General features: G+C 47.1%; 1 protein-coding gene across 5 annotated transcripts; it reads left to right on the top strand.

Moving 5' to 3' along the window:
- Positions 1-2,580: 2,580 nt before the first annotated feature.
- On the top strand, positions 2,581-13,690 carry LOC146338319 (rho-related GTP-binding protein RhoG-like). 5 transcript variants are annotated; one of them, XM_084813482.1, is made up of 3 exons: positions 2,581-2,669; positions 9,139-9,320; positions 10,502-13,690. In XM_084813482.1, exons 2-3 carry the CDS (start codon positions 9,309-9,311, stop codon positions 11,099-11,101), a joined length of 612 nt encoding a protein of 203 aa, XP_084669608.1. In that variant the 5' UTR covers positions 2,581-2,669; positions 9,139-9,308; the 3' UTR covers positions 11,102-13,690. The 5 variants fall into 5 exon arrangements, with proteins under 5 accessions (XP_084669608.1, XP_084669607.1, XP_084669611.1 ...); XM_084813481.1 differs by having other exon boundaries at positions 9,049-9,320; XM_084813483.1 differs by lacking the exon at positions 2,581-2,669 and adding an exon at positions 8,455-8,583.
- Positions 13,691-15,785: the final 2,095 nt, after the last annotated feature.

Genomic DNA, 15,785 nt, shown 5'->3' with positions numbered 1-15,785 from the left:
AGGATTCTGGAGTTCCTGGAAAAAAGTTGCAGAGGAACAGTGAAATAATACCTGGGTAAGTAATGCCACACAGTGAGAGTCTGCCTGTGTGGACGTGAGGGATGGAATGGGTAAAGTAATACCTTTCAATGCACCAACGTCTGTTCTGGGAGTGGTTTGTCTTGAGCATGGATGCCTCTGTTATGACATGAGCCTGTTGAAGAGCCTGCTTCTTCTCAGCAGGTCATGCTCTGCATTGCAAATATGGATTCTCCCACCCCCACCCACTCTTCTCAACTTTAGTCCTCTCTGGTGAAAAGCTCTGCATCATTCAAACGTGTGCAGATCTCTTTGCCAGCAGAGGCCAGCCCAGTAACACATAGCACCATACACATTTCTCCTTATCTCCTTTTATTGCAAGTAAAATGTGTTGTTTTGCCGCAGCAAGACAAAGAGCTTTGTATACTCTGCACACATCTGGATTGTCTGGACGAAAAAGATCTGCACCTGCTAGCACAGAGAGCTGCTTTATATTGCCCCTCTAGCCCCTTATTGTCAACCTGACCGCTAGCAGCTCTCCAGAGTTTTGGGCAGGAGTCTTTTGCAGTGCTACCTGGAGATGCCGGGGATTGAACCTCGGACCTTCTGCATGCAAAACGGGCTCTGCCACTGAGCTACAGTCTTTATTGTTCTTTTTTGGCCTCCTATGGGGGAAGCTACAGCTGCTGGGCTTCAGTACACCTTGCAGAAGAACAAGAAGTATGAATGGCAATGGCTTACTTTCCTCCCAGCATGCAGGCAGGAATCGTGCTTGCTGCCTCCGTTCTGCCAGGCCAGTGATCTCATGCTTTGGCACTTGAATTGCCTACTGGAGCGATTAGATCAGGCCACAATAAATGCATCTGCACTATGGCCATGTCTTAGCCTGTTTGAAGAAAGTGCCCCAGATGCCATGAATAGGAAACAAGCGAGCTCCCCCTTTCCCTACCCCCCTCCTCCTCAAGACAAACTGACATTGGGAAGGAATTAAGCATTTTTTCAAGGGTGCCCCCTTGGGCTGTTCCACACACTGGGTTTTTGGGGAACATACATATCCCCTTGAACTCATTCTGGAGGAAGCTTTTAAAGCTGCAGAGGCAAAGGCAGCTGTTCCACAAGTAAAACATCCCTACCCTAAATTTCTGGATTCCCCCCCGGAGTACACAAGTACTCTGGAGAATACGCTCCACTGAATTCAATGGGACTTCCTTCTGCGTAAATATGCACAGTGTCAGGGTTCAGGGTGGTGCTTTCACATATGGTCTCAAAAATAAATATTTAAAAGGGTAATGGCTGTAGCCCTGCCCTTATTTTATCCTCACAACAATCCTGTAAGGTAGGACAGGTTGAGAAAGAGTTAAAGAGCCAGTGTGTTGTAGTGTTAGACTAGAACCAGGGAGATCTGCGTTCAGCTATGTAAAGCTTATTTCTCAGCCTATCCCACCTCATAAGGTTGTTGTGGGAATACAATGAACAGTGGGAGAACCATGTGACCCGCCTTGAGCAATATGGAGTAAGGGTGGGATAACAATAAGATGATGATGGATGAGGATAGACCCAGGGGATGGCTGAGAGATAGTTACTGGCCAAGCTCCCCCAATAAGCTTCACATAGCTGAAGGGGATTGGAGGCTGGATCTTCTGTGGTTCTAATTTATGTATTATTTTATTTAAAACATTTGTATCCCACCCTGTATCATTAAGATAACATACAGGTAAAATCGATTTCAGCAGCATAAAACAAGAAATAATTTAAACTCCTAAAAACGTATTAAACCATTAAACAAGCCAGCCAGTGCAGTGTAAGGGTGAGAGTGATAGACTGGGAGCTGGATTCTAGTCCCCACTTGGCCATGGAAGCTCCCTGGGTGACTTTGGGCCAGTCACCAGACTCTCAGCCCAACAGGGTTGTTGTTGTGAGGATAAAACGGAGGAGGAGGAGAATGTAAGCCACCTTGGGTTCCTTGCAAGAGGAAAAAAAGGCTGGATATAAATGCAATAAATAATAATAAATCTAAAACAGTTGAAACAGTGTGCTACTTTTACGGAATGCATTTAGCCCACACAGGCTTTGGTAAAAAGCCATGTTCTCACTTGGCGCCAAAATGAGACCAATGTCAATCGGGCCTCCGAGGGGAGGGCGTTCCACAACTGGGGTGCCACAGCAGAGAAGGGCCTAATCAGACACTACACCATACTGGCGCTCTCGCTCAACCTACCCTACCTCACAGGGCTGTTGTGAGGACAAAATACGTGCAAGGCGACAGCCCTGCAAATTCCACAGCGGAACACTGATTTGCACCCGATCCCCCCTGGCCTGCTCCCAACGGTTCGTCCGCCCCGTCTCAGGGGCCAGCCAGCAATCCCGCCCTCCCGGGGAAGAAGAGCGGCGGGGCGCGGCGAAGACACACACAAGACCGGGCCCTGCGGGAAGCTCGCGGTCTTCCCGGCCGCCGTAGCCCGGCCCCTTGTGCCCACGGAACTACGCTTCCCAGAAGCCTCCGGCAGAGAACGTCAGTCGCTCCCCGCCCGCAAGCGCGGGGAAGGGCGCATGCGCACTGCTGGGGGAGGGGGCGCGGTCTCCCACTGCCGGATGCAGCTTCGCTTCGGCCGGCGGCGGCGGCGGCTCCGGGAGGGCGCGCGGGGCCTGAGGTAAGGCCGCCCCGGGGCGGGGGCGCCGCCTGGGGCTCCAGGCGGCTCCGGTCCGCCGAAGGCCTCCGTGCCTGTGCGGGGCGGCGGGGCTGCCCTCGGGCCTGCTCGGCGGCCCCAGCGCCTGGGTGGGCGGCTCCTTTCTCGCGCCAGCCAGCCTTCCCCGACTGCAGCCTGCAGAGGTGTTGGACTGCCGCCCCCAGCATCCCCAGCAGGCTGGCTGGGGGTGGTGGGGGTTGTAGTCCAACGCCTCTGCAGCCCCCCACTCGGTTGGGGAAGGCTGGTGTTAACTGCCACCGCGTAGCGAGCAAGCTTTCGAGTTCTGCAGGGCTCTTCTTCAGGCTGCGCGTTAAGCACAGTAACAAAGCTGCTCGTGTCCTGCTTGTGGGCTTCCCGTTGGGGCAGCGGGTTGGCCACTGTGGGGACCGAATGCTGGACCAGATAGACCCGTGGCCTGGTTCTGCTTCAGGGCTCTTCTGTTCTGAAGTGGGGGAGATCAAAGGTGAACCTGATGCTGAAGGCCCCGAGGTCTGCTATTTTTCACAGTCTTTAAGGTAGACTGCAGAGTTCTTAGCACACTCTTCTGAGGCTTTGACTTCATACCCATCTTTCTTTTCTCCTCCCTCTGCTCCTTGTTTTGCTGAACACCCAGCCAGAGGAAGTTAAGCAGAACAGCAACCTCTGTGTGTGCGTGTGTGTTTGAGTTGAAGAGGGGAAAAAAAGATGGGTACAAAGTTGAAGCCTCTGAAGAGTTTGCAGTTTGTAGCAGAACTAATCTGCCCTGCACCCTATTGCTATAATGCTTACGAACGGCAGTTGTCTGGGCCTTCAGTATTGGGTCCTGCTGCTTCTCCTCCCGCCCATGTCATCCCATTTTGCTTAAAAGTTATGGATAACTTTCTGCTTGGTAACCTTTCTGATGAACCTTTTTAAAGTGAGGCTCCTATATTTATTTCTAAGGGACCTGTCCATTTTTTAAAAGTGTTTTAATTAAGAGGGCCAATAAAAATGCTACATGTGGGGGGAGGGAAGGGGAGTGCTTAATGTTTATCTTCCTAGGAGTTGACTGAATGCATTGATTAGGGGTACCAGCTGAGCAGCTCAGCCTCCCCCTGTGCTTGAACAGCAGCCTGATGTGCAGAGTTCAGCAGGTGAAGCTTTTCAAAGGATGGAGGTGAGCGTGATCAGCTGCCGATGTTTGCGCACCGGGCTGCTGTTACCAGCGCAAGAGCAGGCTGGTAGAGAAGTTGGTGCCCTGAAATGCACCCTGAGGGTTGCAGAGCCCCTTAGCAGGGCATTTGGGTGCCTGTTGGGTGTAGTGGCATCCCTCCAGCGTCCTCTTGTACTTAGGTCTTTCACTTGCTCTTTGGCAACTCTCACATTCCTTGTTACCGCCTCTGGTTAAGAAAGTTGTGTTTTACCTCTGGATGAGAGGAGGGGTCAAGCAACAAAGCATGGCCATCTCTGTTCTGCCCAGCTTGTGCGCTTCCCTGGGGGTGGAGGTGGAACCAGGTTGGTTCCTGCTGGAGGCAGAAGGCTGTGCATCATGCCAGGTAAATGTCTTTCAGGTGTGTCAAACTGAACTGAAGACAGCATGATGCTTCTGACCCACCCCAACAGAGCCTGGGTCTTCTCACCCTGATACGGTCTACCCCCATTCTCCATTTTTTTGGCAGACAAACATAGGAATTGGCACAATCCTCCACTGGCAACTTGTGTGTGCCTGGTAGCATCACATTATTTTTAATTACTTCTGAATTGCATTCAGTTGCAGCCCCCAGAGAGTTACTGGGTCTCTTGCAGTGGAACTGCCTTATACTCCAGAGCCTCCTTGATGGTGGAAGCTTTAATATAGACCCCCACCCAGTGAGTCCCTTTCAGGTTGACTTGGAGGTTCTGGTCTAATATGCTGACTTGTGAGCGGCAGAGTATTTGCGTGCAGAACTGGAGCTGGTGACTCCCTTCTGCAAGGGAGCCATCTCTGAGCCTGCAGCAGCGTCTATGCTTGCAGAGCTGCCTGCGTGAGTTGGGAAGACTGGAGCGGTGTGGGTGGGGAAGTGGTTTTGCACCAAAGCAGTTTGTCACCTTATCTCTCCCTGGAGGTGTGGCAGCCTTTCACAACAGAATATATGCCTTGAGGGAGGGTGTTTGGGATGCCAGGTGATCTGAGCTCCCACCCATAGTTGCAGCTTCATCTGCTGACAGTAGTGAGGATGAGAGAGCTAGAAAAATGGGGCTGTTCAGGAGGGCTTGTGTTCTGCTGCAAACAGGGATTTGCTACCAGGCTGTTGTTCCTGTGGCCCCTTAATTCAATGCTCTCCTGTTTAGCAGGAAGCAGACAAAAATGATGTTGTGGTTCTTTTTTTACACTTATGCTTTCAGATGCATTTTTCAAAGCAACTGCTGCTATAGTGCCCTTGCAATGCAGCCTTCTGTGTTGTGGGGCAGGGGGTGGGGGTGGCCTCAAAATACTGTATGGGGCTGAAGCCTGTGCACTTCAGAATTGTGTGGGTTGAAAAACATTTGCTAGGCAAAGTGAAGGAGCAGAGCTAAGTAGGTGTTACACATTGTTAGCCTTGGCTGAAAAGTGGCTAATAATATTTTAAGTAAACACTCTAGATAAAGCTAACTACAATTCCAGGTTTAAACATTGTTTTCACCTCCCTTGCTTGTTATGCAAATTTATGCGAGTTTAGTATGTACATTTAGAAGCAGGGAAGACCAAAATTCTTTGTTGCATGCAAATCCCTGGCAGCCTTTTTGGGTTTGGCAGCCATTGTTGCCAAGCCCATTGTGCATGGGTGTTTTATCGATAACACAGCTTTCCCCAACCTGACGTGCTCTAGATATGTGGGACTAGACTACAAGATCATATTGTCTGAGAATGATGGGAGTGGTAGTCCAACACTTCTGGAGGGCACCAGGTTGGGTAAGGTTGATATACACATATGTATGTATGAAGCTGAGTCAGACCATGGATCCATCTAGTCCAGACCTGCATTGTTGGCTGACAGGAGATCTTTGCTAGCTGGAGATGGAGGGGACCTGGGAACATCTGGACCCAGGCAGGCAGCCAGCCAAATGACCTGTGTCTTTCCCAGATGGTATGTGCAGCCTGCTGGCTCATGCTGGTACTCCCCTTGATCTACTAGTGGCTTCCTGGTCTCTTCTCCCCCCCCCAGTGGCTGCATCTCCTCAATGACAAACATTCTTCCCATCAGGCACATTTTAGAAGGAATCGCATTAATCAATTAAATTACTTTTACTGGGGCAAAAGGCTACGAAAATAAAATCTAGACTGCTTGTTTGCTTCTAGTACTACAGAATCGGACTCAAAGAGTGCTTATCAATGGGATCGTCTCAAACTGGGGAGAGGTAATGAGCAGGATACTGTAGGGCTCAGTCCTGGGTCCAGTGCTCTTCAATATTTTTATTAATGGCTTGGAGGAGGAGGTGCAGGGAATGCTGATCAGATTTGCAGATGACACAAAATTGGGTGGGATAGCTAATACTGGAGAGGGTTCAGAGGAGGGCAACAAAAATGATCAGGGGACTGGAAACAAAGCCCTATGAGGAGAGACTGAAAGAACTGGGCATGTTTAGCCTTGAGAAGACTGAGGGGAGATAGGATAGCGCTCTTCAAGTACTTGAAAGGTTGTCACAGAGAGGAAGGCCAGGATCTCTTCTCGATCATCCCAGAGTGCAGGACATGGAATAATGGGCTCAAGTGACAGGAAGCCAGATACCGGCTGAACATCAGGAAAAACTTCCTGTTAGAGCAATACGACAATGGAACCAACTACCTAGGGAGGTGGTGGGCTCTCCCACACTGGAGGCGTTCAGGACGAGGCTGGGCAGCCATCTGTCAATGATGCTGTGACTTGGATTCCCGCACTGAGCAGGGGGTTGGACTTGATGGTCTTATAGGCCCCTTCCAACCCTATGATTCTATGAAAATATTCCTGCAAGATATTGAAGTGTTGCGAACATTCAGGTTAGAGAACTGTTCTGTATAGATGTCTGCTACAGTGTGAACCGGAAGCACAAGGAATGAGGCGGTGGTGCTTTGTTTTTGTCTCTTCCCCGCTCCCCCCCCCCAAGTTAGAGACTTGGTGAGGGACTAGCAGGATTGCTCTAGGGATGGAGGGGTGTAAGGCAGGGCTGTACTGCTTTTATTTATTTATTTATTGCATTTATACCCTGCCCTTTTTCCTCTTGCAAGGAACCCAAGGCGGCTGACATTATCCTCCTCCTCTCCATTTTATCCTCACAACAACAACCCTGTGAGGTGGGCTGGGCTGAGAGTTTGTGACTGGCCCAAAGTCACCCAGTGAGCTTCCATGGCCAAGTGGGGACTAGAACCCGGATCTCCCAACTCCTAGTCCAACACTCTTGCCACTACACCAGGGTTATCCTGAGAATACATGTCCTTCTAGGAGGTAGTGCAGCTGTGAGACTTTTGGAATGGGCCGTATAATCTTCAGGGCTGGTTTCTTGCTCAGCAGGAAACTGCATCTTGCGAGCTAAGTAGCACCTTCTGAAGAAAGAGGCTGACAAGTTGTTTCTTGTTTGGCAGTTCCAGTTTGAAAGCCTGCAGCAGTTGGGTTTTATGTCTAGGAGTGAAATTCAGCTGCATCAAGTCCATTCAAAAGTACTGGGGCAGTGATGTGGGGCAGAAATTTTTCTAGTGCTTTAGTTTTCCATGGAAAAATTTCCATTTCATAAATTAATTAGTAGCACTGAATGCATGCCTGTTGCAAATACAATATTAGGCAACTTTAGCAGTTTTAAAGTTGTAATTAATGGCTTTCAGGTGATTATCCCTGGCAAGTATGTGAGAGAATACATGTGTGTCATTGAAATGCATAGATATTTCAGTGTGAAATGGAACTGATAAGTAGTGACAGCAAAACTGAAGGTGCCACAGCAGCCTCTGCGGAAGGGAGTTGAACTCCATTGAAATAGATGAGTGATTGTCATCCTATCATGCACAATTCTTTGTGTTACTAAAATTAATTAATGACCCAGTTCGCACGATGAAAACAAGCCACCATGGCTTGTTGTGAGCTGCGGCGGGTGCTGGGCATGATCTGCATAATCAGCGCCCTGGCCACAGCTTATCGCGGGCTGTTGAAGGGTTTTTTGGGGGTTGTTTAACCCTCCAACGATCTGTGCTGCCTGGGTTTGGACAACACGCTAAGTCACGGCCAGGTGGTGATCATGAAAATCAGACTCACAAGAAGCCACCGTGGTTTGTTTTGATCATGTGAACCGCCCCAGTGTGTCAAGATTTTTCTTAAATTTAAACAATGTAAGGGAAGTACAAACTATTACAAATATTCTATTAAAATGTCTACGTAATATAACATTTAAATCATATAACGACCTGGATCACATGTAATGACAATCCATCAGTTTAAAAATGCCATGCATGACCTTTAGCACACAACCCACCATCAGCTGCTTTGTAGGTTGTGGAGTATGATGTGCAAACCTGGACTGCTGGGCTGTTTAGGGACTAAACAACCCCGTGGTTAATCCATAGCTTATTGTTGGGTTAACCCCTTGGTTGTTTAGCCCCTGAACAATCCAGAGGTCTGGGTTTACATGTCATGCTACACAACCTCTGAAGGAGCCAATCGTGGATTGTTCACTAAAGGGGAAGAGGGGTGTGTGTTACAGGCAGTGCGCCAAGCATCCCAACAACCGATCAGTTTTTAAACTGATGGTTTGTCATTACATGCGAACAGCACCTAAGTGCTTTATTTCCCCCCCTCATTTATTTCAGGTCAAATACTTGTGGTGTAGAGAGCGGAGGACAGGAAGGCCTGGCGTGCTATGGTCCATGGGGTCATGAAGAGTTGGACATGACTTAACAACTGAACAACTTTCTTTTAGCATTGTTTACTAAATACAAGTAAAATAAATGTGCTAAATTAGATCTTTCTAGGGCATCAGAACATTTTCTGATGTAAACTGAAACATTTCTACTGCAAATGACCCTACACAAAGTACCCTAATTTGTATTGGAAACTTCCAGAAACTTTTCTGAAAAAGAATTCCAATTCAATTTTTTTCTGGAAAATCCATATCACTGGACTGTATTGCAGACCAGTGGCCTAAAATACTCCCTCCTCCCCAGAATTGTCTCAGTGAATTAGAATCTTCCCTCCTTTCTAAGAGTACTTCTCAAACTCTTCCCAGTAACCAGGCTGGCCTGGAGCTTTGCTTTGTTTCACTTTCTTTCTGAGCTTCTTACATGACCTTAGTACTAATGTGAACTTTCTGTCGCAGCTCAAGCCCACTAATTCCTGCTTGCCCTGTCATTGTTAAGAATAATCTGTTCTTGGCCTCCTTCTAACCGTTCTTTGTGTATTCACAGAAAGCCTCCATGTCTCTGGTGGTAGCTCAGAGAGGAAGTGTTCTGAGCTTCCATCACAGGTGCTATATTCTAAGCTCTTGTTGATCTCAGACTGCTGGAATGGATCCTAGACCGTGGTGGAACAGCTGGCAGACAGTTTTAACGCGGCAAAGTAGAAGACTTTCAACTTGTAGAATCTCTTCTGTGTTACTCTAGCTTTATTGGTAGAGAACCAAAGTTAAGACTGCACAAGAATACTGGAAAAGACTGAACAGCTTATTATGGAGTGCCAGGTCTGTTTTTTTGCTCTTTATTCAGAGGCTTTGGCTTAACTATTAGGAATATTTTTCTAATAGTATGAAGTTGGATAATGGCAAAGCACAATGTTAGTGAGCCATGACATGCCCATCATGGGAGGCTTTCAAAATACACCAGGCAAGTCCTGTCTCCAAGGTATTTTGGTCTTGTTCAGAGCAGGGTTTGCGTAGGAGCAGATCACAGTCCCAAAATCCTGATTTGACTTGGATTCCTGCATTGAGCGGGGGGTTGGACTCGATGGTCTTATAAGCCCCTTCCAACCCTACTATTCTACGATTCTATGATTTTTGAAGGATGTTTATTAATAAGTGCCAGGAAAGGCTCTCTTGCTGTAAGGGACCACTTTCTGGGTTTAGGGTTGTTCTTCAGGTGCCTCTGGCTCATTTCTGGCTGGCCTTTTGCTCTTCCTTGTATAACATCTGAAAAATGAGCTATTTACTGTCAGTGTGGTTCACTCTTCTACTTAACGCATTTATATTCTGCTTTTCTCCTAATGCACTTAAGGCATTTACAATTTAACATACTTTAAAAAGAGAGAATTCTTTCAGGGTGCTGGTGGTATCTTCAGGAACTGGTCTTCTCTTCTGCTGTCACCTTAGGGCACACTGTTCGTTCATTCACTCAAGTTTTATATCCTGCCTTTCAATCAAATGATCTTCAAGTCAGCTTACAATAGACTGTTTGTGTACATACAACACCCATCCACTTACAAACCCCAGACCCAGACAACCCAGCAGCCCTTGGTCCCCTGGCCAGTAGAAGCCAGAGCGTGCTGTCCTTCAGCTCTGTAGTCCCCCGGCAAGTGGTGCTGGCAGCTGAGTGTTCTTTCTGGCAGGGAGGAGGCAAGCAACCTCCTTGCAGGTGTGCCTTCTCTGGCCAGTGGATGGGGCCAGGTTGGTGCCCTCCTTGCCATGGTGCTATTCTGGAGAAACGGGGGTGCAGCCTTCCATGACCCCTAGTGCCCTTGACAGAGGACATTGTGTGCTTCTCTTCAGCTCTGCAGTCTCAGGACAACTGGGGTGGTGATGGCAGGGGTATAGCCACTGTTCTGTTCCTTACGAGATCCTGGTAGCTATTCTAGCAATACTGGAAGTTTGGTAAACTATATTTTTCCAGTGAGTTGGGCTTCCTCTGACTTGTTCCTTTGTTTGTGTAGGACTCTTCCCTTCAAAGTAAAAGAATGCAGACAATAAAGTGCGTGGTTGTTGGAGATGGCGCTGTGGGAAAGACCTGCTTGCTCATCAGCTACACCACAAATGCATTCCCTGAGGAATATATCCCCACGGTGTTTGACAACTACAGTGCTCAGATGACTGTGGATGGCAGGGTGGTTAGCCTGAATCTCTGGGACACAGCAGGCCAGGAAGAATATGACCGCCTGCGCACCCTGTCCTACCCTCAGACCAATGTGTTCGTCATCTGCTTTTCCATTGGGAGCCCCTCCTCATATGCAAATGTACGGCACAAATGGCACCCTGAGGTGTCTCACCACTGTCCGAATGTGCCGATCCTTCTCGTTGGCACCAAGAGGGACTTGAGAAGTAATGTGGAGACAGTGAAAAAGCTGAAGGAGCAGAGCCTGGGCCCCACCACCCCACAGCAGGGGACGTCGCTGGCCAAACAGATTGGAGCAGTCAAATACTTGGAATGCTCAGCGCTGAACCAGGAGGGGGTGAGAGAAGTGTTTGCTGAAGCTGTGCGTGCCGTTTTATACCCTGTGGCAAAGAAGAACTCCAAGAAGTGTCTGCTGTTGTAGTCATCATGGAAAGTGGAGCAAAGACCGAGGGCTTGGGATGTTTGTAGGTCGCCTCCTTAATCTAATTGCATCTTGCACTAATGGCTTTAAAGAGAGATTTCTTTCAGCAAGTACGTCTGCAGTTCAGGTGCCAGTTCCAGCAGACTGAAATAAACACCTTGATTCCAGGTTTAAGGATCAGTCCCCTGCCAAATTCACGATGTTTCTGCTTATGTAGTTCTCTGTTGCTTCATTGAAGGAGGGCTACAGTTGGGGGACCTTCCTTCAAAGCCAATTGCTTTCTCTGCTATAGAAACCTAAGATATGGTCCTGAAAGAGATGACAGTTTTGCTTACATGTAACTTGCTTTCTCTAGCCATTTCATTGCCAGTCAGCTGTCCTGTGCGTAGACAGGGCTGTGCCTTTCCAGTAACCAAGTGGATTTGCCACAGAATGTTCAAAAACACCTTCTGAATGTTAAAATGTCTCCATTGTGGTGAGGCCCAGTATATACCATGTGTAATAACAGGCATCAGAAACTGAGAGGGATAAGCAGCTCCTAAGAGCTTTTTAGTAAGTTCACAGTAGTCTGTGCCCCCCTTTGTGGAATTTGTTGCAGGTCCACAGACTAGTTCTGGGATCACAAGTTTGTCCCTTTGGCTTTCAAGGTTGGGTAATTTCTGTCTACTTTGGAGGCTGCCCCAATTTTTCCATTTTTCCCCACACACAACTTCTTAGGCTGGACTTGTACTGCACAGGGTGAGATTTCTCAACTTGGCAAGAGCCCCTCATTCCAAGATAATACTCTTGTCATGTCTGCGCTAGGAGACCCCAATGGCATCTTTTCCTAGCCACTAACCCCCACATGGATAAGAGCCTGCCTCTCCGCTTGAGGCCTTAATTAGGGTACCCTTGATATGGTTGGAAGCTTACTGTACCCAGCGATACCGCAGGTACCCTTAAAGAAATTCCGAATTGGCTGGCCTTGATGTTTGTCAGGCACCTTGGCAGTTTGTCCACATCAGCCCTTCAGCAAGCTCCTCCTTTGCCAAATGCTGTGATTGGCCTTAAATCCTGAGAATGTGGCCTTGGCAGAGACTTGCCTGCTGTCCAGGAGGAGGTCTCATTTGCTCATTGCCCCTCCTCTCCTTTTTAACTTTTTGCTACAAAGCAGTATTTCTGTGCCTTTTCTGTTATTGTTTTCCCCCTCTGCAGGTAAAGGTCAATAACTTTTTGCCTTATAAACGTTCAAGTGTGAATGCCATTAAAATGCTGCTCTGGTTTGTTACCAAGTTTAAATCTCTCTGGGGCATTGGTACCCAATATAGATGCGTATAAGGAGGGTTTAACTTTCACTGAAATATTAACTTTCCCTTCTTGAAAAAGAATTATGCAAGAGTTTTTTTTAACATGCACCTCTATTTAGCATCATAAATAATTTCATCTAGTGGCATTAAGGAACTCTTTACTTAAGCTGATACAGTATGGCCAAGTTCAAGATCTTCAGCTGGGTCAGTTTTTTTTATTGAGAACCTGATGCTTTGTAGCATCTCTTTCTTGACCAGGACAGTTTATTCATTTGATAAACAAGTTTGCAAATAGTTCCTGAGGAGGTGTTATGAGTAGTTTCTCCATAGATGTACTATGGTGCTACCTAGGAAGAAAATAATGCTGAGTAGAATTCTACCCCCTTTTTTTGCTTGACCCCATTCTGAAATGAATTAGATGTGTTTTATATGATGATAGTAATGGTTGTGATCCTACTGTGCACCAGTGGAGAGGAAACTTTGCCTGAATTTAGAATCATACTTGTGAGGCACCCTTGCTGCCAACAAGATGTGCAAGTAACGGAGTTGGACTGACAACTTCGGCCAGGTGCAAATCCAGCATCCTTCTCATAGATAAACTAAATTTGCACCTAGAAGTCCTGGGAGTTGAGACTAACATAAGTGAATTTCTGTAATTGAACTATGGTCTTCTCTTCTCCTCCCCCCTCCACCCCCCAGTAGAGATTCTGGCCTGGTTTCTTTGTCTTGATCTAACCATTCTCAGGGTATGAAGTGGTGATGAACTTTCTTGGTGACTAGAGAATGAAGTTAATGATGGTTTGGTCTCACCAGTGTATCCAAATGCTTTCTGAATATCAGACAAAGCATTACCATGTGTATAAGACTATGGTTCTGTACCTGGATGTTCAGCTTAAGTGTGCAGAAACCATGCAAAGCCATCATGGTCTGCTCTTGGTGCTGCAGGGGCCACTGGGGAGGGACTTTCTGATCTCCCTAACAAAGGTCTTTCTCTAGGCTGAACTGACATTTTCCATGACGATTGGGTGGGCTGCATGTGCCTTAATGTGCGAGGGGAACCTGAGACACTGTGGTACTGAGATATACACTGGCAATTGATTTTATAGTTAAATACATTTGTACGGCAACTAACGAAGTTATTTTTAAATTATGCAGAATTAAATTGTAATAAAGCATTTTCTTGGTTTTTTCTTTGTCTAGTTATTTTCATTTATTGTAGTGGGTCTGTTCTCTTTCCCCTAAGCTGTTGTCTTAGGCTATTGAAACTCCTTGGAGGTTGGCTTCTTTAGAGCAATTGTGGTCTTGCATGAAATGGAAAAAAATCTTTCTGGCCCAGCTTTAAAAAAAAAAAAAAGGGTTTAAGAATGTTCCTCCATTTTCAAAGTTTTGATAATGTGTTTAGATTTAGGAGAAGGATCTATCCAGTCATACCTAGAACGGCTTTCTGAGCTGGAGATGTTGTGAGTTACAACAGCAGCATTGTTTTCTAAGAGGCTGGAGACAGTGACAGAGCAGCAGCTACCATCACCTCCCTGTTTGAAGTTATCACATCTCTCTTCAGTCTCAGAAGGGTCTCCTATCCCATTGTCCTACTGGACTTTCACAAACTTGGCTTAACCAAAATTACACTGTCGGGCAACCATACTTTGATATGCACTACTTCCCTGGTTCTAATGCTGCCTCATTCTTGCCGGATTCCTGACCTTGGGTGGCCCCTTTCCTGCATTCTGTGAGCACATGCAGTGGGGGAGAAAGCCTGGTAAGAATGTAACCTCCAAAAGAAGTATGTAGAGATATAAATCAATTGTCGCGTCTCTTCAAAACCTAAAAAGAGCCTTGCTGGATGACAACAATGACCCACCTTACAGGAGGATGAGCTTGGTAGCCCCACCGAGAGCATCTGGATCAAAATAAATGGGAGCAAAGAATAAAAGGAACCTGGTGGTTGGTGTCTACTACTGGCCACCCAACCAAGGAGAAGACGAGGATGAAACTTTTGAAAAGCAAATAGCCAATGTTTTAAGGAAGCATGATGTAGTAGTAATGTTGTTGTTCAGTCGTTCAGTTGTGTCCGACTCTTCGTGACCCCATGGACCATAGCACGCCAGGCCTTCCTGTCCTGCGCGCTCTCCCGGAGCGTGCTCAAGTTCATAGTCATTGCATCGGTGATGCTATCTAGCCATCTCATCCTCTGCCTTCCCCTTCTACTTTTGCCTTCAGTCTTTCCCAGCATCAGGGTCTTTTCCAGAGAGTTTTCTCTTCGCATTAGGTGGCCAAAATATCCTTCCAATGAGCACTCAGGATTGATTTCCTTTAGGATTGACTGATTTGACCTCCTTGCAGTCCAGGGGACTCGTAAGAGTCTTCTCCAGCACCACAGTTCGAAAGCATCGATTCTTCGGCGCTCAGCCTTCCTTATAGTCCAGCTCTCACAGCCATACATTACTACTGGGAAAACCATAGCTTTGATTAGACGGACCTTTGTTGGCAAGGTGATGTCTCTGCTTCTTACTATGCTGTCTAGGTTTGCCATAGCTTTCCTCTCAAGGAGCAAGCGTCTTTTAATTTTATGGCTACAGTCACAGTCTGCGGTGATCTTGGAGCCCAAGAAAGTAAAATCTGTCACTGCTTCCCCTTCTATATGCCAGGAAGTGATAGGGCCAGATGCCATGATCCTCATGACCAGCTTTTGCACTCTCCTCTTTCACCCTCAACAAGAGGCTCTTTAGATCCTCTTCGCTTTCTGCCATTAGGGTGGTATCGTCTGCATATCGGAGGTTGTTGATAATTCTCCCGGCAATCTTAATTCCGATCTGTGATTCATCCAACCCGGCATTTCTCATGATGTACTCTGCATATAAGTTAAATAAGCAGGGTGACAATATGCAGCCTTGTCGTACTCCTTTCCCAATTTTGAACCACTCGGTTGTTCCATCTCTGGTTCTTACTGTTGCTTCTTGACCCTCATACAGGTTTCTCAGGAGACAGGTAAGGTGGTCTGGTACTCCCATCACTTTCAGAATTTGCCACAGTTTGTTGTGATCCACACAATCAAAGGCTTTAGCGTAGTCAATGAAGCAGAAATAGACGTTTTTCTGGAATTCTCTTGCTTTCTCCATGATGCAGCGAATGTTGGCGATTTGATCTCTAGTTCCTCTGCCTCTTCGAAACCCAGCTTGTACTTCTGGTAGTTCTCAGTTCGCATACTGCTGAAGCCTAGCTTGTAGGATTTTGAGCATCACCTTGCTGGCATGTGAAATGAGCGCAATTGTGCGGTAGTTTGAACACTCTTTGGCGTTGCCCTTCTTTGGAATTGGAATGTAAACTGACCTTTTCCAGTCTTGCGGCCATTGTTGAGTGTTCCAAATTTGCTGGCATATTGAATGCAGCACTTTAAC

The sequence above is a fragment of the Heloderma suspectum genome, chromosome 9 (genome assembly GCF_057233095.1).
Source record: "Heloderma suspectum isolate Gila_16-S chromosome 9, 16-S_ref, whole genome shotgun sequence".
Classification (NCBI taxonomy): domain Eukaryota; kingdom Metazoa; phylum Chordata; class Lepidosauria; order Squamata; family Helodermatidae; genus Heloderma; species Heloderma suspectum.
Note: the sequence above shows the minus strand (reverse complement) of the source record. Positions and strands in the feature narration are given on the sequence as shown.